The 18,779-nt window shown below is 49.8% G+C and overlaps 1 protein-coding gene across 2 annotated transcripts in view; it reads left to right on the top strand.

The window, feature by feature from the left end:
* Positions 1–18,779, top strand: part of SLCO3A1 (solute carrier organic anion transporter family member 3A1) — a 262,503-nt gene that overhangs the window by 212,178 nt on the left and 31,546 nt on the right. For both annotated transcript variants that reach the window (XM_019726695.2, XM_019726694.2), the window contains exons 6-9: positions 3,096–3,294; positions 5,186–5,324; positions 14,910–15,085; positions 17,937–18,001. In XM_019726695.2, the coding sequence (XP_019582254.1) occupies positions 3,096–3,294; positions 5,186–5,324; positions 14,910–15,085; positions 17,937–18,001 (579 nt within the window). The remainder of the gene's footprint in view (positions 1–3,095; positions 3,295–5,185; positions 5,325–14,909; positions 15,086–17,936; positions 18,002–18,779) is intronic.

Genomic DNA, 18,779 nt, shown 5'->3' with positions numbered 1-18,779 from the left:
CGCTACTCCACATCCGTCAGACACATAGTACCAAGTGTGGGTGAGGTTGTGGAGCCTCTGGAATGTTCCCCCACGGCTGGTGGGAGTGCAAGGTGGTGCAGGCCTTTTAGAAAAGTCTTTGGCGGTGCCCTTTCAAGCTAAGGTTGTGCTTATCCTTGGAAGCAGTCATTCCACTTCTGGGCACGTACCCAACAGAAATAAGTGTTTAGGTCCAGTCAGTGACACATGCACGTGTAACAGTACTCAGGGAAGCCCCAAACCGGAAACAACCCCAGTGTCTGTCAGCAGTAGAATGTTCATGCAGTGGCCTGTCGCACAGCTTGAGAAAACGAGAACTGTGATCCACGCCTCAGTGTGGGTGAATCTGAGAAGAGCTGAAAGGTGTCGGACACAAAAGAGGACGTACTTATGGGACCTAAAAAGAGGAGACGTTACTTAAAGTGATAGAGGCCAGAGTGATGGTTACCCTTGGAGGAAACTTAACTGGTAGGGGGTGGGTACCAGGGAGGCCCCTGGGCGACTAGACATGTTTTAGGCTTGATCTGAGCTGTGGTTACAGGGGTATGTATGCAGATGCAAAAAATCAAGGGCTAGTCCCTTAAGCTTTGGCATTTCACAGGACAGAGTGGATCCCAGTTAAAAATAAATAAATAAATAGATAGATGGATCCATCAATCAATCAATCAGTCAGTCAATCCCTCCCACAGCCATGTGGCCGGGTCATAGAACTTCTCCCTGGGACCTGCTAGGGTAGCATAAGGCTTATTTTTTTCTTTTTCACTAGTAAGTCTTTACCTTCTTCTATTCTATATAAGTGTTACTTCGAAGAGCTATTAGCAAAAGGCAGCCAGCCCTGTACTATCTGTGTGACGGAGATGGGGTAGATGTATCTCTGTATAATTAAAGTTACAACTTGTTCGTTATACCTAGTGGCACTCAGGTTTCACCCTCCAGCACCCAAAGAGTTTATCACTTGCCTCCTGAGTACGTTGCTTGCATTTGCACCGTTGCTTCTGCATTGGGGCTGTCTTCTGTTTAAGAACGGATTCTGCAGTTTTCTGTGGACAAACAAATCAATAGTCCTCAGGGCAGAAGGTCTGAAAAAGTCCCACCTTCTTGCACCTTTTTCTTTCCAAGTGATTTCTGTTAGAGCCCTTGGCAGGGGAAGACCTCCTCCCGCCACTGTGCAGAGGCAGGTTGGGGACCCATCCATCTCACAGCGGAGGCAGCTTCCCTCTCGGTCCCTGTGTCCTGCCCCGGGCAACTCTCCATTCAGCATTGATTCTGGAGGGCTGGTTGTAGGAGGGCCTGGCAGTGGGTCTTCTGGGGACAGAGGCACTGAGAGTGGAAGGCAAGGCTTGAGCATCAGCGCAAGGCCCTGGGGCATCCGGGAAGCCTCAGCAAAGGGGGCAGAGGTCAGAAAAGAGCCAGGCAGACAACTAAGAGGCTGATGGCATTAAGATAAAGGACTGGAGCTGCATAGTTTAAGTAATGAGGACGGAGTTTCAGGGAAGTCCTGATAGGGTGTTAAGGCCGCACACACATCAGGGAGGGAGAGGGGAGCTGCCTGATGGTGTGGAGAAAGGGTGCTGAAAGCCTGCTATTGCCATAGTTACCATGGTGGCAAGGTGGCAAGGTGACACTCGTGCAGTGCGCTAGGAAATGAAACAAAACACAGGCCGCTGTTGCCCTGGGCATGTCATCACCGGCATTCATTCCTGGAGAGCCAGTCTGCTGTCCATGTCATTCCTCCCCAGAATAATCCTGCGGCTCTGTCTAGGCACGAGGAACCGTGCTGGACTGAACAGGATGGAAAGGGGTCTCCTCCGCAGGGAAGCTGCAGCATAGGAGGGAGAGAAGGAACAGGAAAACCAAACCAGGCAGCTTCTGGTAGTTAGGAAATAATAAATCAGTGCAGGACACAACAGGGAGTGCCAGGGTGGGACGCAGGGACCACCCTAGCTGGGGTGGTCTGGGAAGACCTCTGAAGCCGAGAAGGCCCAGCCAAGTAAAGACATAGGGCAAGAACGTTCTAGAAGAGGGACCAGTAAATGCAAAGCCTGGCTGCCTGAATGGGTTTGGGCTGTTCCCGGGAAAGTAGAGGTGGGCATGGTTGGGGGGGCAGGTGGCATGTGGTCACCAGAGAGGGGCTACGTCACCAGAGCTGTTTCTATACCAAGGGCGGGGAGAAACACGCAGAGATATTCCACGAGTATCGGATAAGTGATAGTACGGGTTGTTGTTTTGGTTTGGTTTTCATGTGACTTGTGCTATTTTCTGGCACCGCTCAGCCTCCCTGATTATATTACCTTAATATTAAAATTATTTTGCATTCCCTTAGTACATACCAGCTGCTGGATATAGTTGAGTGACCTAGAGGTTGATTGGCAAGGAGGAGGCAGCCTAGGCTGGAAAATTGGCCGTGCACAGTCTCCCTGGTGGATAAGGGACACACGGTAATTTAAAGCCGAGCTTTAGATGAAGTGAGTCAGAACAGAGCAGAACCAAACAGGAGACTGGTCCTCCTAAAATCCCACGAGTCTCTGAGAATTGGAAATAACACGTTTATGGTCCTGCCGCCTTGCAGGTAGCTCTGTTTATGAGAGAGAGAAATAATTATTCCAGTTACTCACCGAGAGCCACAAAACATATTGATTTGATTGATGCTACTTCCTGAGAGGTCACATGGTTAAACTATCTCCATGGGCTGGTGAGCCGGGGACCTTTGGTGAAACAGCCTCCAGACGCTTCCTGAAAGCCCTCCTTGCCTAATTAGAAGAGGGGAAGGAAAGTCCCCAAATGACCTTGAGTCCCCTCCCACTTCACCTCAAAAACTTCGCAGAGCCCATCACTGCTCTTGGTACTTACTCTCCTGTAACGTGTGCGTGTTCCCTGACTTGTCTCTTGGTTGTCCCCACAACAGCTGTGTTTCCTCAGTTTGGATGTGTCTGTCTCCCCCAGTTTTCTCAGAGCTCCTTGAGGGCACTGGGGAGGAAGTGGCCCCACGGTGGTGGCAGGTGGTGTCGGGGACTCTGGCTGCATCCGCTGGCCCTGCTTTCCCTGCTCACGGCTCCTGCCCCTCTGCTTTTCTCCAGGGATGACTGCAATTCCCTGTGCCTGTCTGGGAATCTTCCTGGGCGGCCTCCTGGTGAAGAAGCTCAGCCTGTCTGCCCTTGGCGCCATCCGGATGGCCATGCTTGTCAACTTGGTGTCCACAGCTTGCTACGTCTCCTTCCTCTTCCTGGGCTGTGACACGGGCCCCGTGGCTGGGGTTACTGTTCCCTACGGAAATGCGTAAGTACCAGAAATGGCTGTTCCCCCCCTGCCTGCCCGGATTCTCTCCCCCTGGGTAGGTGAATGGAGCCAGCTTTGTCCCTAGTGACCATGAGCCAAGGTAACTGACATCTTAAGATGCCGCTGCATCTTACTCCCAGGGTCCGAGAATCAATGTGACCTATCTGGGCTGACAGGGCAGCGTTCCCCTCCACGCTCCCTTCCCAGGGTGGCCAGGACAGCGCTGGGGGACACCATCAGACGTCACTCCCCAGCGGGCTCAAATTACTACTTTTGGCATTTGACTGTTGGAATGATGTGAAGAGAGAAAATAAAAATAAATTTTATTATAAAATTCAGCTTCAAATCTCAAAGACAGAATAGACTTCAACAGTTCCTGAGATTATCCGAAGCTGTCATTAGACTCAGTAATTACAGGGTCAGGAATTGTTCAGTATGGGGGGTGTGGAATACAAAGGACAGCAGGGAGAGAAGAAGGGAAGGAAGTTAGTTCTTATGGAACGACTTTCCTTATTTCCTAGTGATTATCCCAAGACTTCGGACTAGAGTCCAGTCAGAATTGCTTTTAGAGGGACACTGGAGAGTCCTTTCATATCCAGCGTCGGCAGCTACCCCCTTTTCTCCATGGGAGTCTGAGGCTGCCTTGGGAATCCAACCTGTAGCATCGAGACTCCAGCAGGGCTGGCTTGCAGGATACCAGTTCCTCTCCACACCAGCCTCCTCCTCCAGGCAGGCCACCAGGCCTGCTCCTGCAGCTTAAACCAGATGATACAGTAGAGCCAGGCGTATCTGCCAGCCACAAAGCTGAGCAGGCCCAGTGGAAGAACAGCACAGGCAGAGGCAGCTGTCTGTATACCTGTGTACAGTTCGTGCACATATGTGCATAAGGCACCATAGCCCCTCTGGCCACTTCACCACCACCACAGGGGCCTCTCCCAGTCCCCACCCCACCCCAGGCAAGAGGGAGAGGATATGGTGCCTTCCGGTTTACACACGCCATAAATAACAGTATTTGGAGATCAACAGCTGCAGCCCTTACTGTGCCAACCCCCAAGTAGTAAACTCATAGTGGTTTAAGCGCAGGGCCTTCTAATGAAGTTATTCTTCAATAAAAAAGGAAAAACGTGCTCAGGGCCTATAGTGCCAATCCCTCCATTTCTGACTTGTGAACATTTGGGCAGGTGATTTAAACTGTCTGTGCCTCAGTTTCCTTCCCTAAAAATCCCACGGGGTTGTACTGAGAATAAATGAAGGAATACGTGAATTGAATAGTGAATGACACATACGTTATCATATGTCGGTGTCACCATCAGTGATATTATGCAGTGCTCTTAGCTCTAGGAGGCTTAGCTGAAAGTAACAGGGTTAAAGAGACACTTCATCTCTTCCAGGGCTAGAAACACCCCTCCACCCTTTCCTCTGTGAAGTTGGCTGGCTCTAGGCAACTCTGCCTTTAATGGTGCAAAAGAAATATTTAAAGGTCTTAGTTTGAAATCTAATCAATCAAACAGACAATAATTATTGCAGCCAGTCTAGCTGTAGTAGTTTAAGCATCATGAGGCTTACCGTCTGCTGGGGAGGAATAAAACAGACAAGGACCAACCCAAGGAGAGGAGAAGCTGTGCACGGTGGAGTTGTGGGTCCATTGGAGGCTGCAGCAATCAGGAGAGGCATCGTGGAGGAGGTGGCCCTGTGGCCAGCCCAGAGGGCACATTGGTGCAGATAATACAGAGGCTTCTCCTGGGGCAGATGAAGCTCCCACCCAGCCAGCCGCCCAGCCTGGCACTGTGAGGCAGGGAACAACCAGCAGAGGGCAGAGGATTGTCACTGGAGGGATCCTGTCGGAAGTTGCCCTTTCTCTGACGGGTTCCATGTTTCCTTCCTTTTCCAGCTCAGCGCCTGGCTCAGCCCTGGACCTCTCCTCACCCTGCAATAAAAACTGTGAATGCCAAACGGATTCCTTCACGCCCGTGTGTGGAGCAGATGGCATCACCTACCTGTCTGCCTGTTTTGCTGGCTGCAAGAGCACGGTATGGTGATTTTCTGGTAGGATGGGATGGGCAGGGGTCTCGCGCAGCCGAAGTAGCTTAAGGCCCAAGGTCAAGGACAGGCGTGAACCACCACGTGGATTCCGTACTTTGTGTTCCTGTGCACTGTGACTAGCTCAACCTCTGCTCTGCTCAGCAGGGTGGCACTGCTGGGCCATGCAGCCCTTCTTGCTGAATCAAATAGGTTTGCAAAAAGCATCATTGAACTGAATGTAAAAATTCAAAGGAAGCTGTGTGTGTAGCCTGAGAAAAAGATTGTAGTTTGAGGCACTCACTAAGGATGTCAGAGGAATAGGATGAATTCACAGGTAATGAGCTCCCCATCAACAGAAGTATGTAAGGAAAAGCTAGAAAACCATTTATCAGGAAAGACCTCTTCCAAACCTGAGACTATCTGACAGTAATTCAGCTCTTCCCTACTCAGTTCCCTTTGACTCTTTCTTCTCAAGTAGACGCCCCCCGCCCTTTTCCATCCTCCCACCTCTTGTCCTTCTCAGCATGAATTGTACAGCTGGTTGTCAGCCTACAGCTTCCCATGTTCTCTGTGTGAAGACCTGATGCTATGGGACCGGTCCCCAGCTCTTGCTGACCCCACCTGCCAGGTGTCTCTCGCAGCTGCCCTATCAGGCCTTCCTCCTCTCCTGACTGGCCTAGTGTACTGCTAGTTACCTAATTGGTATCTGGGCTCAAGATGAGCCCCTTCTGGCTTCTCGTCTACACTGCAGCCAGAATGATTTCTGTAACAGTGAAAATGACCCTTTCTTGTGCGAATTTCTCAACTAGAAGATAAGATCGAGACACTGGACTGGGTTTGCACTGTCTTCAGCATGTGTCTGCCCTCGGCTGTTCTCCTCTGCTGTACCTCCTTTCAGTTGGTGGCGTTCAGCTTTCCCCACACAACATGTGTCTTTTCATACTTCTCTTCCAGCTGGATAACTCCTACTGACCCGTCAACACTCTCCTCACGTGTCCCCTCCTCAGTGAAACCATCTCTCCCCTCCTTTACCATCAGGGTTCTTTCCTCTGCAGCTTTGGTACCGGTCCCTCCTGGAGGCACCTGTCTCATTTTGGTGCAGTGAGCTACTAAAAGTATTTGTCCTCTGCTCTGATCTGTGACTTTCCTGAACAAGGACTGGCATCCATAAATGGAAGTGCTCTGTAAATGTGCAGGAATGCACAGGTGGAAAGCAAGATTTAAAAAAAAAAAAAAAAAGGCTGAGTGGCTGCTTTCAGGGAACTTCAAGTTGAACTCATTTGTTTCCTCCCCTTCCCACATTCTGTATCTTTGGGAGCAGCCATTTTTCTGAAAGAGGAAATGTTGATCATTTATTTTCATTTCCAAAGATTTATTTTTTTTCCTTGCTTTGAACATTTAGATTCCTTGCCAGTTATTAACATTTTTCTATAGAGAAGATAAATCAAGGTGGGGGGGGGGGGTTTAAGTAGATGATAAAGCAATTTCTTTATGTGAATGGAAATGCATTTTTAAAAAAGGGATGGGACCTGGAGAATGATTAAAATAAAAATACAAGCTATTCTTTTTCATGATAACAAGCTCATTATAATACTTTAATATGCAAAAAGTTATCTTATAATTCAGTTTTGGTTATTATCCTGTTATAAGAATTAAATCGAGTCTAGGCTAGTATCCTGAGAACTAAGGAGTCTATTCCAGAGCATTCTCTGACCCAGAAATTGTCTTAAAAACTGCATCTCCCCTGATCTTCCACGTACAAGAGTCTTACCGAGTAAGAATGTAACCAGGCCCATGCTTGCTTCCAGCTTGGAACAGTGAGCTGTGGGAGGCAATGATCAGATGGCAAGCGTCGCCACTTCCTCTGGACGTAGTGTTTATTCCCCTGACCTGCCTTTTCTTCACATTACTGGAGGCCTCGTATTGTCTGTTGGGTTGCAGGCCAAGCAAGGTTATTTCCCTGACATTACAAGGCAGAGGCTGAGAAAGCACCAGGCCCTAGGGCTGGGGTGAGGCTTATGTTTCTCCCCCATAGAGGCAGACCTCTAGATGCACTGGCTTCCAACAGGTGGCATGTGGGGACACAGAACTCCCCGTATCCTGGAAAGGGAACCTGTGACAGTTTAGCCTTAAAAACCACCACCCCTGTAAAACACGGAACAGCAGCAAGCTTTCCCAAGAGCCTGTGCAGGCCAGTGAATGGGGCCTCCCCTTGTCACTCAGGGCCCATGGCAGCAGCTTGGCCCAGGGTCAGAGGAATCTCGGACCGGTGTCTTCCTGTCTCTGTGACTTCCCCTGTAGGGTTCCCACCTGTTTTCATCCTAAAGGGGACATTCCTTACAGTCTAGTCCTGCTGCCTCTCCAGCCTTAAGCTCCCCACTCCACTTCTTGCAGACCACTTGCTATGTTGAACTTCTTAGGGTTCCCCCAACACACCCAGCTCTCTCTGACCTCCTGGCCTTTGCACATGCTGTTCCTTGTATCAGGGATGGTCTTCCCCTGAGCCCTTCACATGCATATGACACCTCCTTATCCACAGCTGTGAGGCTTCCCCCCCCCACTTTCTCCAGGACTGCAGGAGCACCCCTGCATGGAGTCCCCAGCACCTGCTGTCTCCCAGGGAGACTCCAACCCCGCCCCCTACCCGTCCCCCTGTGGAAAGGCTCCTCAGCCTCTATCTCCCCTGCTAGGCTCCAGCATTCAGGGCTGGGTTCTGTTGTAAGATCGCATTTCCAGTTCCAGCCGGGACTCTGGACAAAAGTCTCAAGCATCTGAACCCCACCCTGAAGGCTGGAGGGAGCCCCCTGGAGCCCGAGGTGATGCCATCACTCTCTTGAATAGCAACTGACAGGTGGGTAGGTTGGCTGGTGCTGATTTTCATGCTAACAACCCAATCCTTGCTCATCTCTCGCGTCTTTATAGCTTCCATCAAGACTTGTGAAAATTGCCCTTAACTCCATTAGATGTGAATAAATCAGCCATCAAAGCACTCTGATTATGAGGAAATCTGATTAGTGTTAGTGCTTTTCTGATACTAGACTTACCTCTTGTTCTGGTTTGGGTTTTGGTTTTTAATTTCTTACATCTCCTTAAGTGCCAGCAATGGAAGTTTCCAGGACTGCATTTAATAATTCTTCTCATTGCTTATGACCAGGAGGGCTGACAAAAAAGACTGCGAGTTAATTCTGTAAGCTTCTTTTAGCGTGAAGATATTGTCCAAATTGTTACTGTACCTTTCCCGCTTAGAAGTAATTATTCCAACAGAAAGCTGCTATTGACTAAAAAGACAAACAAAAGAAAAACCAAAAAAGCTTACAGCAACCACCAGTGGAACGTTGAAAGTCTGTGTAAGTCCAGCACATAAGTTTGTAGGTTCTAATTAAGCCCTAGTATCTTCCATGGTGGGAAGGGAACGGCCCCATTGTGGACACACATAGGGAGTTTCTCACTGAGTGTCATGGCTCTGGGTCCCGGCTGCACATTAGAATCGCTTGGGAGCTTTGAAAATACAAGGCCTGAGCCCATCCTTAGAAACCCTGATTTCTTTGTTCTGGGGGGAGACCCAGGCATCGGTATTTTTTAAAGCCCACACCACCATCCCCAGATGTTTTCAATTTGTAACCGAGGTTGAGAGCCACTAGTCCAGTACTGAGTGTCCCCACGTCAGGATTACTGAGCACTGAGTGTCCCCACGTCAGGAGTACTGAGTGTCCCCACATCAGGAGTACTGAGTACTGAGTAGTCCCACGTCAGGAGTACTGAGTACTGAGTGTCCCCACGTCAGGAGTACTGAGTAGCCCTACGTCAGGATTACTGAGCACTGAGTGTCCCCACGTCAGGAGTACTGAGTGTCCCCACATCAGGAGTACTGAGCACTGAGTGTCCCCACGTCAGGAGTACTGAGTAGCATACCTGGTAAAATCCTGACGTCCTCAGTCGTGCCTCAGTATTCTGGGCTGCGTCGTTCTTTGTGATGGGACCGTCCCGTGGACGGGAGGATGTTTAGCTGTACCTCTGGGCTCTACCTACCAGATGCCAATAGCACACCCTCCCCCCATTTATGAAACCACCGATGTCTCCAGAAAGTTCCATAGGTAGAATCGTCCCCAGTTGAGAAACACTGCTCTAGGAGAAGAGATGAGTTCTTAAAATGTTATCTTGGTGGAAACCGGTCAGCCTGTGAGCTGACACTGAGCAGTTACCTTGGATCTCCTTCCTTGGTCACCATTATTGTGTTCACCCACGGTACATGCCAAGCTAGAGACTGCAGGACCCTGTCGCATGTTCCACAGAAGCCAGACAGCGACGGCTCACATGCCGTGTCTGCCCTGCAGGTGTGGGGTTGGCAGTCTGGGCATTTCGTTTGCCCTAGAAATTGGTGTATTTGTACGATTAATACCAATCTGGATTTCTGGCCTGTCCATAGAAGTTGGGCGATAACTAACATGGCACCTGCACCCACAGGGCAGCCGTGGGCTGGAGCTGAGCAGCAGATGACCCTTAGACAGGACCTGTGCTCCTCACTCCGTCACAGCGCCACCACGGGCCACCCCTGCACCCAGACCATTTTTCTTACCTGTTTCCCGTCTGACTCCCGAAGGCTTGGAGTCCCTCTCCTGGAGCCTGGTCCCATTTCCCAGAATGGATGTAACAGCCTGTCCTCATTCTGGTGATGGCTTGTCAGAGGGGACGGAATATTCTGAAATCAGTCCCTCCTGGGGCATGGCCACTGACGACACCTGAGTGAGGCATTGGAAATATAGAGACAACTAAGTAAGGAGCCTTGTTTACTGTAAAATCAAATCTAATGTATGCATAGAATTATGTACAAGGGATACCCGAGAGCAGCGGCCAGCCTGGCCTTACACAGTGTACAATGTCGTATTAAGTGAAAATAGCATATTATAAAACTGTATAATAGGTGTGGATCCCTTTTAGTCAAGAAAAAGAAAAATCTAAATACATGTATCTCTTTGCACGGAAAAAGATTGGAAGGATAGCTATATAGCCAACTGCCCTAGGTTACCTCTGGCCGAGAACCGGAAAGTTCATTTTTACATACTTCTTTCAAATTTTCTGTATATTTCATGTCTAAAAGGAACATGCATCTTTTAGCCAATAAGCAAAAACTTTTTTATTTAAAAAAAAAATGAACCTTAAAGGTCAGGTGGTTACCTTCTAAGAGAAGGAAGCAGGTCTGTAGAGAAACTGGTGGACGTGCGATGAGGATGCCTGGTGGGGTAGAGTTGGTTCTGGGCGGGGTGGGGCTGGAGGAGGAGCAGTAGCTTGGTTGGGCCTTTGTCGTGAAGGCTGAGTGGGTGGGTGTTTGCCTCGTGGGGAGTGGGGAAGCTCGGGGGTGCAGGCTTGCACCTTGTGGTGTGGGCACCGACTTGCTGTGAAGAGAGAGGAAGCTGGGGGCGAGACAGGGGCCTGCTCGTTATCCTGAGCTGCACGCATCCTTCCCCCTCTGTGCTCTGCCCACCGCTTCCTACCTGAGCTGGCTGCGCCAGGAGCGAGCCTGCAGCAACCAAAGAACAGCCGCTTCCTCCGCTGCTGCGGGAGAGAAGGAAGGCTCTGTGAGGACGTGCTCCAGCGGCCGCATTACAGGCGATGGGGGTGACAGGTGGCCCGAGTCTTGCTTTCATCTTAGAGTTCTCCTTCAGCCAGTGACCCTGCAAGGGAACAAGACAGTGTATTTCTTCTCCCAGACCCTTGGCTTTGAGGCACGTCCCAGTGATGGGATCTGAGGTCTTTGCCTGGAAATACCGGCTTGGGTTGGGCCGATAACGTGAAGAGATTCTAAGCTCCAAAAAGACAGTAATAGGTGACAGAAGAATGTCTGAGGGACTTCACCCAATCACGAGAGAATCCCTAAGTGTCTAGGACACATAGGAGGACGTTGTCATTCAAAGCAAAACGTGCCAGTCTATTGTGGTGGCGTCAGCCGCCTTTGGCATCTCAGTTATTAGAATGTCAGCACAGAGGAGGAAAGACGGCACAGGTGAAAGTAGATGGAGCACTACGTGTGTCCACACGCCACCTCCTTCTCAGCTGCAGGACGAGGGCCCGACACTGAATACAAATTGTCCTTTCTTCCTGGTACCTGAATGCTTTACAGAAAGAAAAACAAAACCCGTATTCCGGAATGTCGGGAGTGATTCTCTCTCTACCTCTCAGATTTTCACATCAGGCTCCTAATACAGAGAACATGATTCACCCCCATAGCTGTCCCCTGAGAAAAGTAATCTTTCAACCTAGAAATTAGTTTATTTGTACGATTAATAGGAATTGATCCATCTGTATTGAGTTGAGGGCGGGGCAGGGGAACACAAACAAAAACCATTTCATTTGCCACTATTCTTGAACACTGCTGAGCATTTTGTGCTTGTAATACGAACTGTCAAAATAGCACACTCATGACTTCTTTCAGCAGCAGAAAATGAATCCAAAATTCCAGTCATTTTTCTATTTTTATGGTCTCCAGTTTTATTGTAATTCTTTATCCCCATCATTGGATGTGAATAGAAACATTCCTCAATTTAAATTAATGACTGAATGGGGAGCAGGCATAGGTTTTTCAGTAACTGTACTATTCTTTCATTGATTTCTTTATTTTTTTAATGTTCCAGCGTTTTTAATTTTTTTTCTTGAGATGATACATTTGTATGGTTCAAACATCAAAAAGTATAAAAAAGAGTAGAAACTCTCCTTTCCACCTCTGTCTCCTGTTCACCCACTTTTCAACCCCTACTCTGCCCAGTCGGCGATTACTGTTGTTAGTTTTTTGTAGTTACCCTTCTGGATCGTAGTGCACATATGAGGTCTTATTCTGTACCTTGTTTTGTGGTTAATGATTTATCTTGGAGTTCTTTCCATATGGGTACATAAAGAGCATGCTCAGACCTTTTTTACAGCTAATAGGGAAACTTGCCCCAGGTGAATCTGTTGGAATCTATGTAACCAGGCCCTGCTGACAGGCATTCAGGCGCTACAGAACAGCCCTTGCAGCTCTGACTCATAATTGAACTTAAGTGGTTTTGTACCCAGGCAAGTCTGTGTATAGGGTAAGTTCTTCTAAGACTTACCAGCTGGTCGTACGTGGTCCTCTCGGTCACCACGGGTCCCAGAGCTTGTCAGGCCTATTCCTCTGTAAGCGTAGTGGTCGTCTGCTTAGCAACACAATATACCAGGGTACACGCTTTTCCAGTAAAGCTAGATCCTGCCACCCTGCGGCAGAGATTCCAACTCTGGTGGAGGCAGTGGGGACTGCATTCCCCCCCCACCCCACCCCCACCCCCAAGAAAGTCCAACTGGGAAGACATTGCTTTGAAACGGGGAAGGGAACCTGGGCATTTTCCGGGTCAGGGTTATACACTTACCTGGAGCCTGGCGCACGTTCTTCACATTGAGGCATATGTTGGGGGCGGCCGAGGGAAGCACGGGGGCATGGTTCAGGCCGTGGTAGCTGTCCTGTGGGGTCTCCGCTCCCACTCCCCACACCAGAACGCAGGACACAGGGAGGCCAAACAGGAACACCCATGGAGCCACAGGTAGGGGAGTCACCACTATAGTCTCGCTGGGGCTCGTTGAGACCCAAAAGCAAACATCCGCCAGTACCCCAACAGGGGGTCCTCCTGTACCCCAGTCTTGCTGGCGGCCTGGGGAGACACAGGAAGTAGGACCCACACTATCCGCAACCCGCCGTCCACGCCTGCTAACCGCACTTACCAGCCACAATCCGCCGTCCGCTTCTCTGCCAACCAGCCCCTCGCTAAGTGCACGCGCGCTTGCTAGCGCAGCCGCGGCGTTTATATCGGTGGCCAATGGCTAACTAGTCACAGCTGATGGCCAACAGCCAGTCACAGCTGACGGCCATCTACTACCCGAGCCAGCACCTTTCCACGTGAGGCGGAAAGCCTGGAAACTGCTCCCTGGGCCTCTGTGCCCACAGTAGTGTAAGGCGCTTTCCGAGACCCACCTGCCCCCAGGACTGGTCAGACGGGACTACTGTATACAGACTGGGTGAGAATTTGGATCCCAACCTCTCACCTCCTTAAGGAACGTGGGTGGTTCCCTTACACCCAGGTTATCTCTGTTTTCAGACTTCCCACTGCTCGGAGCCCTTGCAGGGGTAGGGCCTCCCATTTAGATGCCCAGTTAGTAGCTGCAGGGCGTCCTCTGCTGCTTTTTCCTTTGGGGCAGTACCACGCCACCCCGTTGGAGGGAGTCGTCTCTTCCAGTTAGGAGCCCGGAGAAAGAGGAAACTATGTCCCTCATCTGTGGTTCTTCCCAGCTACTCGGACATCTTGCCTACAAACCCCCTGCTGCACCAGAGTCCCCTCAGCTCCTTTAGCACAACGCCCAGGACACTCTGTGCTCTGCTGTATCCCCTACGCCCAAAGAAAGGGCATCTCACACCCTTGACAGGGCGTAGCACTTTCTCTGAGGTGGGGTGTGGCGTGTCCTCGTGGAGGGAAGTGCTGGGCTCAGAGGAGGCTGGCTCAGCTGAGCACATACCAGTGCCGGGTTCTGAAGCACAGCCAGGATGTCTCTGGGCGTCAGGGCAGAGCCTCAGCACCTTTTGGGGGATGCCATAACCCCCGCTGGATGCTGTGATGGGTCCCTTTACACAAGGAAAGGAAGGAGGGCCAGAGGAGAGGGCCTGGGAGGAGACCTGGGAAGGGGGATTCGCCTCGTGCTGTTCTCTCAGAGCTGAGCAGCCCTAGAGAAAAAAGCAGTGAGTCATTTATGATTGTTTTCATTTTCTAGTCATTAAAGACCCCCTGCACAATTATTATCAAACCTTAATTGGCTTGGCGCTTGCTCCGCACTGCCTCTCCCGGCCCCTGCTGCTCCCTGGGCCGTCAGAAGTTCCTGGAGCGTGAGGGGGAACCCTGCTTGGGAACAGGGCGGCTGGGCCACAGGCCATGGGGAGATCAAATGGAAGACAGTCCTGTTCTTCCCCCTCTGGTCGTATATCAGTAAATGTATCTTGTTGGACGTTAGCCTGCACCCCACGACCACTCAAAGCTCCGTGGCGTCTCTTGGCCCTCTTGGCTTTCTCGGCCCATTAGCTCCCCCTCTTGCAGCCCCACAATTGCAGCAACTTCCTACATGACAGTGCAGACCCTCCGTCCCAAGGGCCATACTGGGCACTGAACCAGGAACAATATGCAGGTGACCTGATTTACTTCTTTTAATACACTTCAGCGTAATTATAACTGCATAAAAGAGAGGACAAATTGGCAAGTAATTACAATGTTAATTCGGCAATGTTTTATCATATCATGGAAGCACAATTTCCTCTCTAATTGTGTCGGAGGGGGGGACACATTTGTCTACGGTGCAGCTTACTGAGGAATCGTTGAGCAGGGAATTGAAAGAAGCCAGGGAACCAGCTCTGCTGCCCATAAATATTCCTTTATTTGCATGAGTTTTGCAGCCTCTTTAAAAAGCTAACCTGTTTCTTCAGGTCTAATTAATGGGCTGCTGCAGGATGCATAATGAGCCTGGGACAGCACTAGCTGATGGATGCTTTTGGATTTAGAGACTGGAGATGCCCCCAGTTAACAGGGCTGAATGCTTCCTTTCAGAATCTCACCGGCTGTGCGTGCCTCACGACCGTCCCGCCTGAGAACGCGACTGTGGTTCCCGGAAAATGCCCCAGCCCCGGGTGCCAAGAGGCCTTCCTCACCTTCCTGTGCGTGATGTGTGTGTGCAGCATGATCGGAGCCATGGCACAGACGCCCTCGGTCATCATCCTTATCAGGTACGCTTACCAGGTCCCCAGGGACCCGAGGGCCAGCCTCCCCACGCCCCCTTCCCACCCAGTGTGGTGCGTAGGCAGCTCTCCTGGGGATCAGAACTTCCGACACCACAGGAGCCTTACAGCTTCCAGGAATCAGTTACAGGAATAGGGACCTCACGCCGAGATTAGAGCGCAGGGCCCAAGGGAGAAAACTGGACGTTCCTGTCCTCCCCGCAGTGGACTCCACGGGTGATTTTGCAAGGGACTGTGGCCCTGCACTGAGTTTTTCAGAGAGCACATGGTTGGAGTTAAATGAAGATGGCAGTGGACCAGCCCCAGTCTGTCCAGCCGCCGTCCGGCCACAGAGTGGGCATGTTTCTCGGGCAAGGTTTCTCCTCGCTGTTCCTGCCACATTTCCAGGAAGGGAATTTAGACGAAGTACTTATGGTATCTAGAAGGTCGTTAGCAAAACCCCGATAATGTGCAGGAACCATTACGGGTACAAGAGCAAATTGCCACTGTACCCTTAATAACTTTGAAAAATATATTTTAAAAATTCACACCCAGTGCTCGCAGGGCTGTAGCAAAACTGGTGAAATCACATATTGCCGGTGGCATTGAAGAGGGTGTTGCTGCTTTCAAAGAAGCAACATGGCAGTGGCAGTCAGAAGTCATAAAAACGCTCAGTCTTTTTATGCAGGAACCCTGCTTCTTGCCACTTAAGGAAGCACTTCTCTACCAGAAAAAAAGGCTCAATGCAGACAGATTTTTATTCCACTGTTAACTATAATATCAGAAAAACCTGAATTGGAGTAGAGTTACAGTTCCGCAGCTCAGTGGGATCATGACAGTTCTCAAGCATGTGGGAAGTGTTTATGAAACGAACTACTGAATGTAAATTATACGCGCAGGGTGATTCTACACCATGCGCATGGACCGAACCCATCAGATCTCAGGAACAGGTTTGGGGTGGGTGCATTGCTGGTAGTTTATTTCTCAGTATTAGAAATTCCCATAAAGCTATATTGTACTGTTCACACACAGAAGGCACCAAGAAACAGGGAAAATGGCCCTCATAACCATTGGCAGAAAAAAGGTCCCCTTTTTTCCTCTCCCCGTGACTCCTCTGCAAAAAGTTGTGACGGGAGGACCAAACTCAGAAAGTCGAAATCTTACTCCCTTCCAGATCTCAGCTTGAGCAACAGCGCTGGGAGATTTTCAGGAACAATTTGATTCCCTTTAAATAGACCAGCAGCAGATGGCCTCAGTGACCTGGGCTGCGCCCGTCCATGGCTCCTCTCCACCTGGGCCGGATGGACGCGCAGGCTCACCCGTGCCTGTCGAAAGGGCCATCACCATCCCCGTGCACTTTGCCATCACACACGTTCCAGGGAGGCACAAGGGCACAGCCGTAGCCATAGCCCAGCGGTGTGCCAGCCTCACCCTTGCCCACAGCAGACGAGAGCACACCTGCCAACAAGCTTGAAGGAGGCGAATGGGCTCACTGATCCCCTTAGGCGCCTGGGCTGGGCTCTTTGAACGTCCTGTGTTCACACCTTTATCAGCTTCCCCCCTTACAGATGGGGAGACAGAGGCTCCGAGGGTGATTCAATAGTTTTCCCGGGGTCTGGCAGCTCGGAGGTTGTGGGGCTTAAGTCCGGTCCCTAGCTTTACCCGGAAGTTTCAGTAACGTTCAGACCTGAGCCCTCCATTGCTCAGTAACTAGATCTGAGGGTTTTTCCTCCTGTGGGGACCAGTTTCCCAACAAGATAAGAAGGGACCGCTTAGCACCTTGCTCACTTTATTCCTGGTGACATGACAGCTAAAAGGAAATGCAATTTCAAGTGATAACTATTCAAGTGCACTGTGCCAGCGTGGTTTCTGAATAAGGAGAATTGGCTTTGATTCGTGTGTGTTTTGAGTCAGTCCCTTCCGATGAATGTACAAGAAAACTGGGACCATGGAGCCAAGAACAGCTCTGAAGAGCCTAGAGTTTGTAACGTGCACATTCCAAAGAGAACTGACCGTTGCTGTCATACAGGTGTCTGGCTCCAGCGAACAGATGTGGTTTCCCCAGAAAACGTTGCACACTCTGAAATTGTTCTAGAAAACTTGCACCATCATTCTAACGGGCTGTTCTGGGCTCCAGGGAGATGGAGCCCTCTCGGAACAAAACCCAGAGTTTATGAAAGTGCCCCCTTTCCAATTTGAAAGGTACTGAAACTGGCGATAGAGGAATGGCTTATTTCACAAATTCCAGGGTGTCAAACCATGCTGGTCTGGTGGATTTCACAGAGTGACCAGAGAATGACAAAGGTCTTCATGGTTTGGGCGTGTTTGCCAAAAATGTTTATTTCTTATAGAAACTTTAGAAATTGTATGGAAAATTAGAGAAACTTGAAGTCTATACATTTTGCTCAGGGTTTAGACCTAAATTCGGGCACTTCCTAAATGAGGCAAAGTTTTCATTGCTGTCACCTCTGCCGTGCCGCCCTGAATTCTCAGCACAAGGAAGCACTAGCGGGCATGGCCCACCCAGTTGACATATCCCCTTACGTGCGACGTGTCAGCCTAAGACGCTTCCCTGTCCCGGCCAAAACAGGGTGTCTTTCAATGAAGACTTTGGGGACCAAATCTGCATTCTGTCCTTCAAATGACAAGCGGAGCTCCAGTTCTTCAATACTTACCTTGTCAATACAGTTGCCCATGTTTTTCAGACTGTAGTCAGGGAAAGCAGGAGAAACAAAACAAAACAAAACTAACCCCAACCCCATAAGGAATGGCTCTGATGGACAGAGGGGAAGGGCTCTGGAGTCTGTTAATTAAAGTGGAAGGGTAAGCACTTTGTCCTCTTTCTCTCATCTCTTTGTAGGACAGTCAGCCCTGAACTCAAGTCTTACGCCCTGGGAGTTCTTTTCCTCCTCCTTCGTTTGTTGGGTACGTACCATCTCTTTCTTCCCTCAATGATGAATTGTATCCTTATGACCAGGTGAGTGAATATTAATGAAACCTTCCCGTTTCTTGAGTTTGTCTTTTTTTTTTCTTCTGTGATATTTCTTATAGAAACTTTAGAAATCATATAGAAAATTAGAGAAACTTAAGTCTGTAAATTTTGCTCGGGGTTTAGACCTAAACTCAGGCACTTCCTACATACGCTCAAGTTTTCATTGGTATCGCCTCTGCCCTGCCACCCTGATTCTCCTCTGCATAAGGAGGAGAAGTGATGGCACCAAAGAGAGAAATGATTTGATGGTGTCATTTGGCGCCTCATTCAGCTTGTGAAAGGCTGCACTGGTGGGTCTGCCACCTGGGACACAGAAAGAGGTGTTGTCACAATCCCTCGCAAATGGAAACTTTGCATCCTGTCTATTTTTCCAAACAGATTTGGTTTATGTACCTTAGGTTTCCGGGAGGAGGCAAATGTGACCTTCACACTATAGAGCCTACACTCCAGGGTTTGGATAGATAGACAGAATTAAGCATCACCCCCTCGTTAGGGTGGGGAAACAAAGGATGGGAATAGCCAATGGTTTTTCCAGGGTCCTGGGACCCTCTAAGGTGAATCTGGAAAGGCCAGGCAGGTGCCGCTCTCAGCCATACCCCACCTTCTCACTCTAGAACAGGCATTTGCTTCATGACAATCCCTTTGTCAAGGCCAAGTTCAACATAGGATAACTTTTTTTCTTGAATAAAGGGCATTGGTCTTCCTTAATGG

Source organism: Rhinolophus sinicus, linkage group LG13, assembly GCF_036562045.2.
Source record: "Rhinolophus sinicus isolate RSC01 linkage group LG13, ASM3656204v1, whole genome shotgun sequence".
NCBI classification, from domain to species: domain Eukaryota; kingdom Metazoa; phylum Chordata; class Mammalia; order Chiroptera; family Rhinolophidae; genus Rhinolophus; species Rhinolophus sinicus.
Note: the sequence above shows the minus strand (reverse complement) of the source record. Positions and strands in the feature narration are given on the sequence as shown.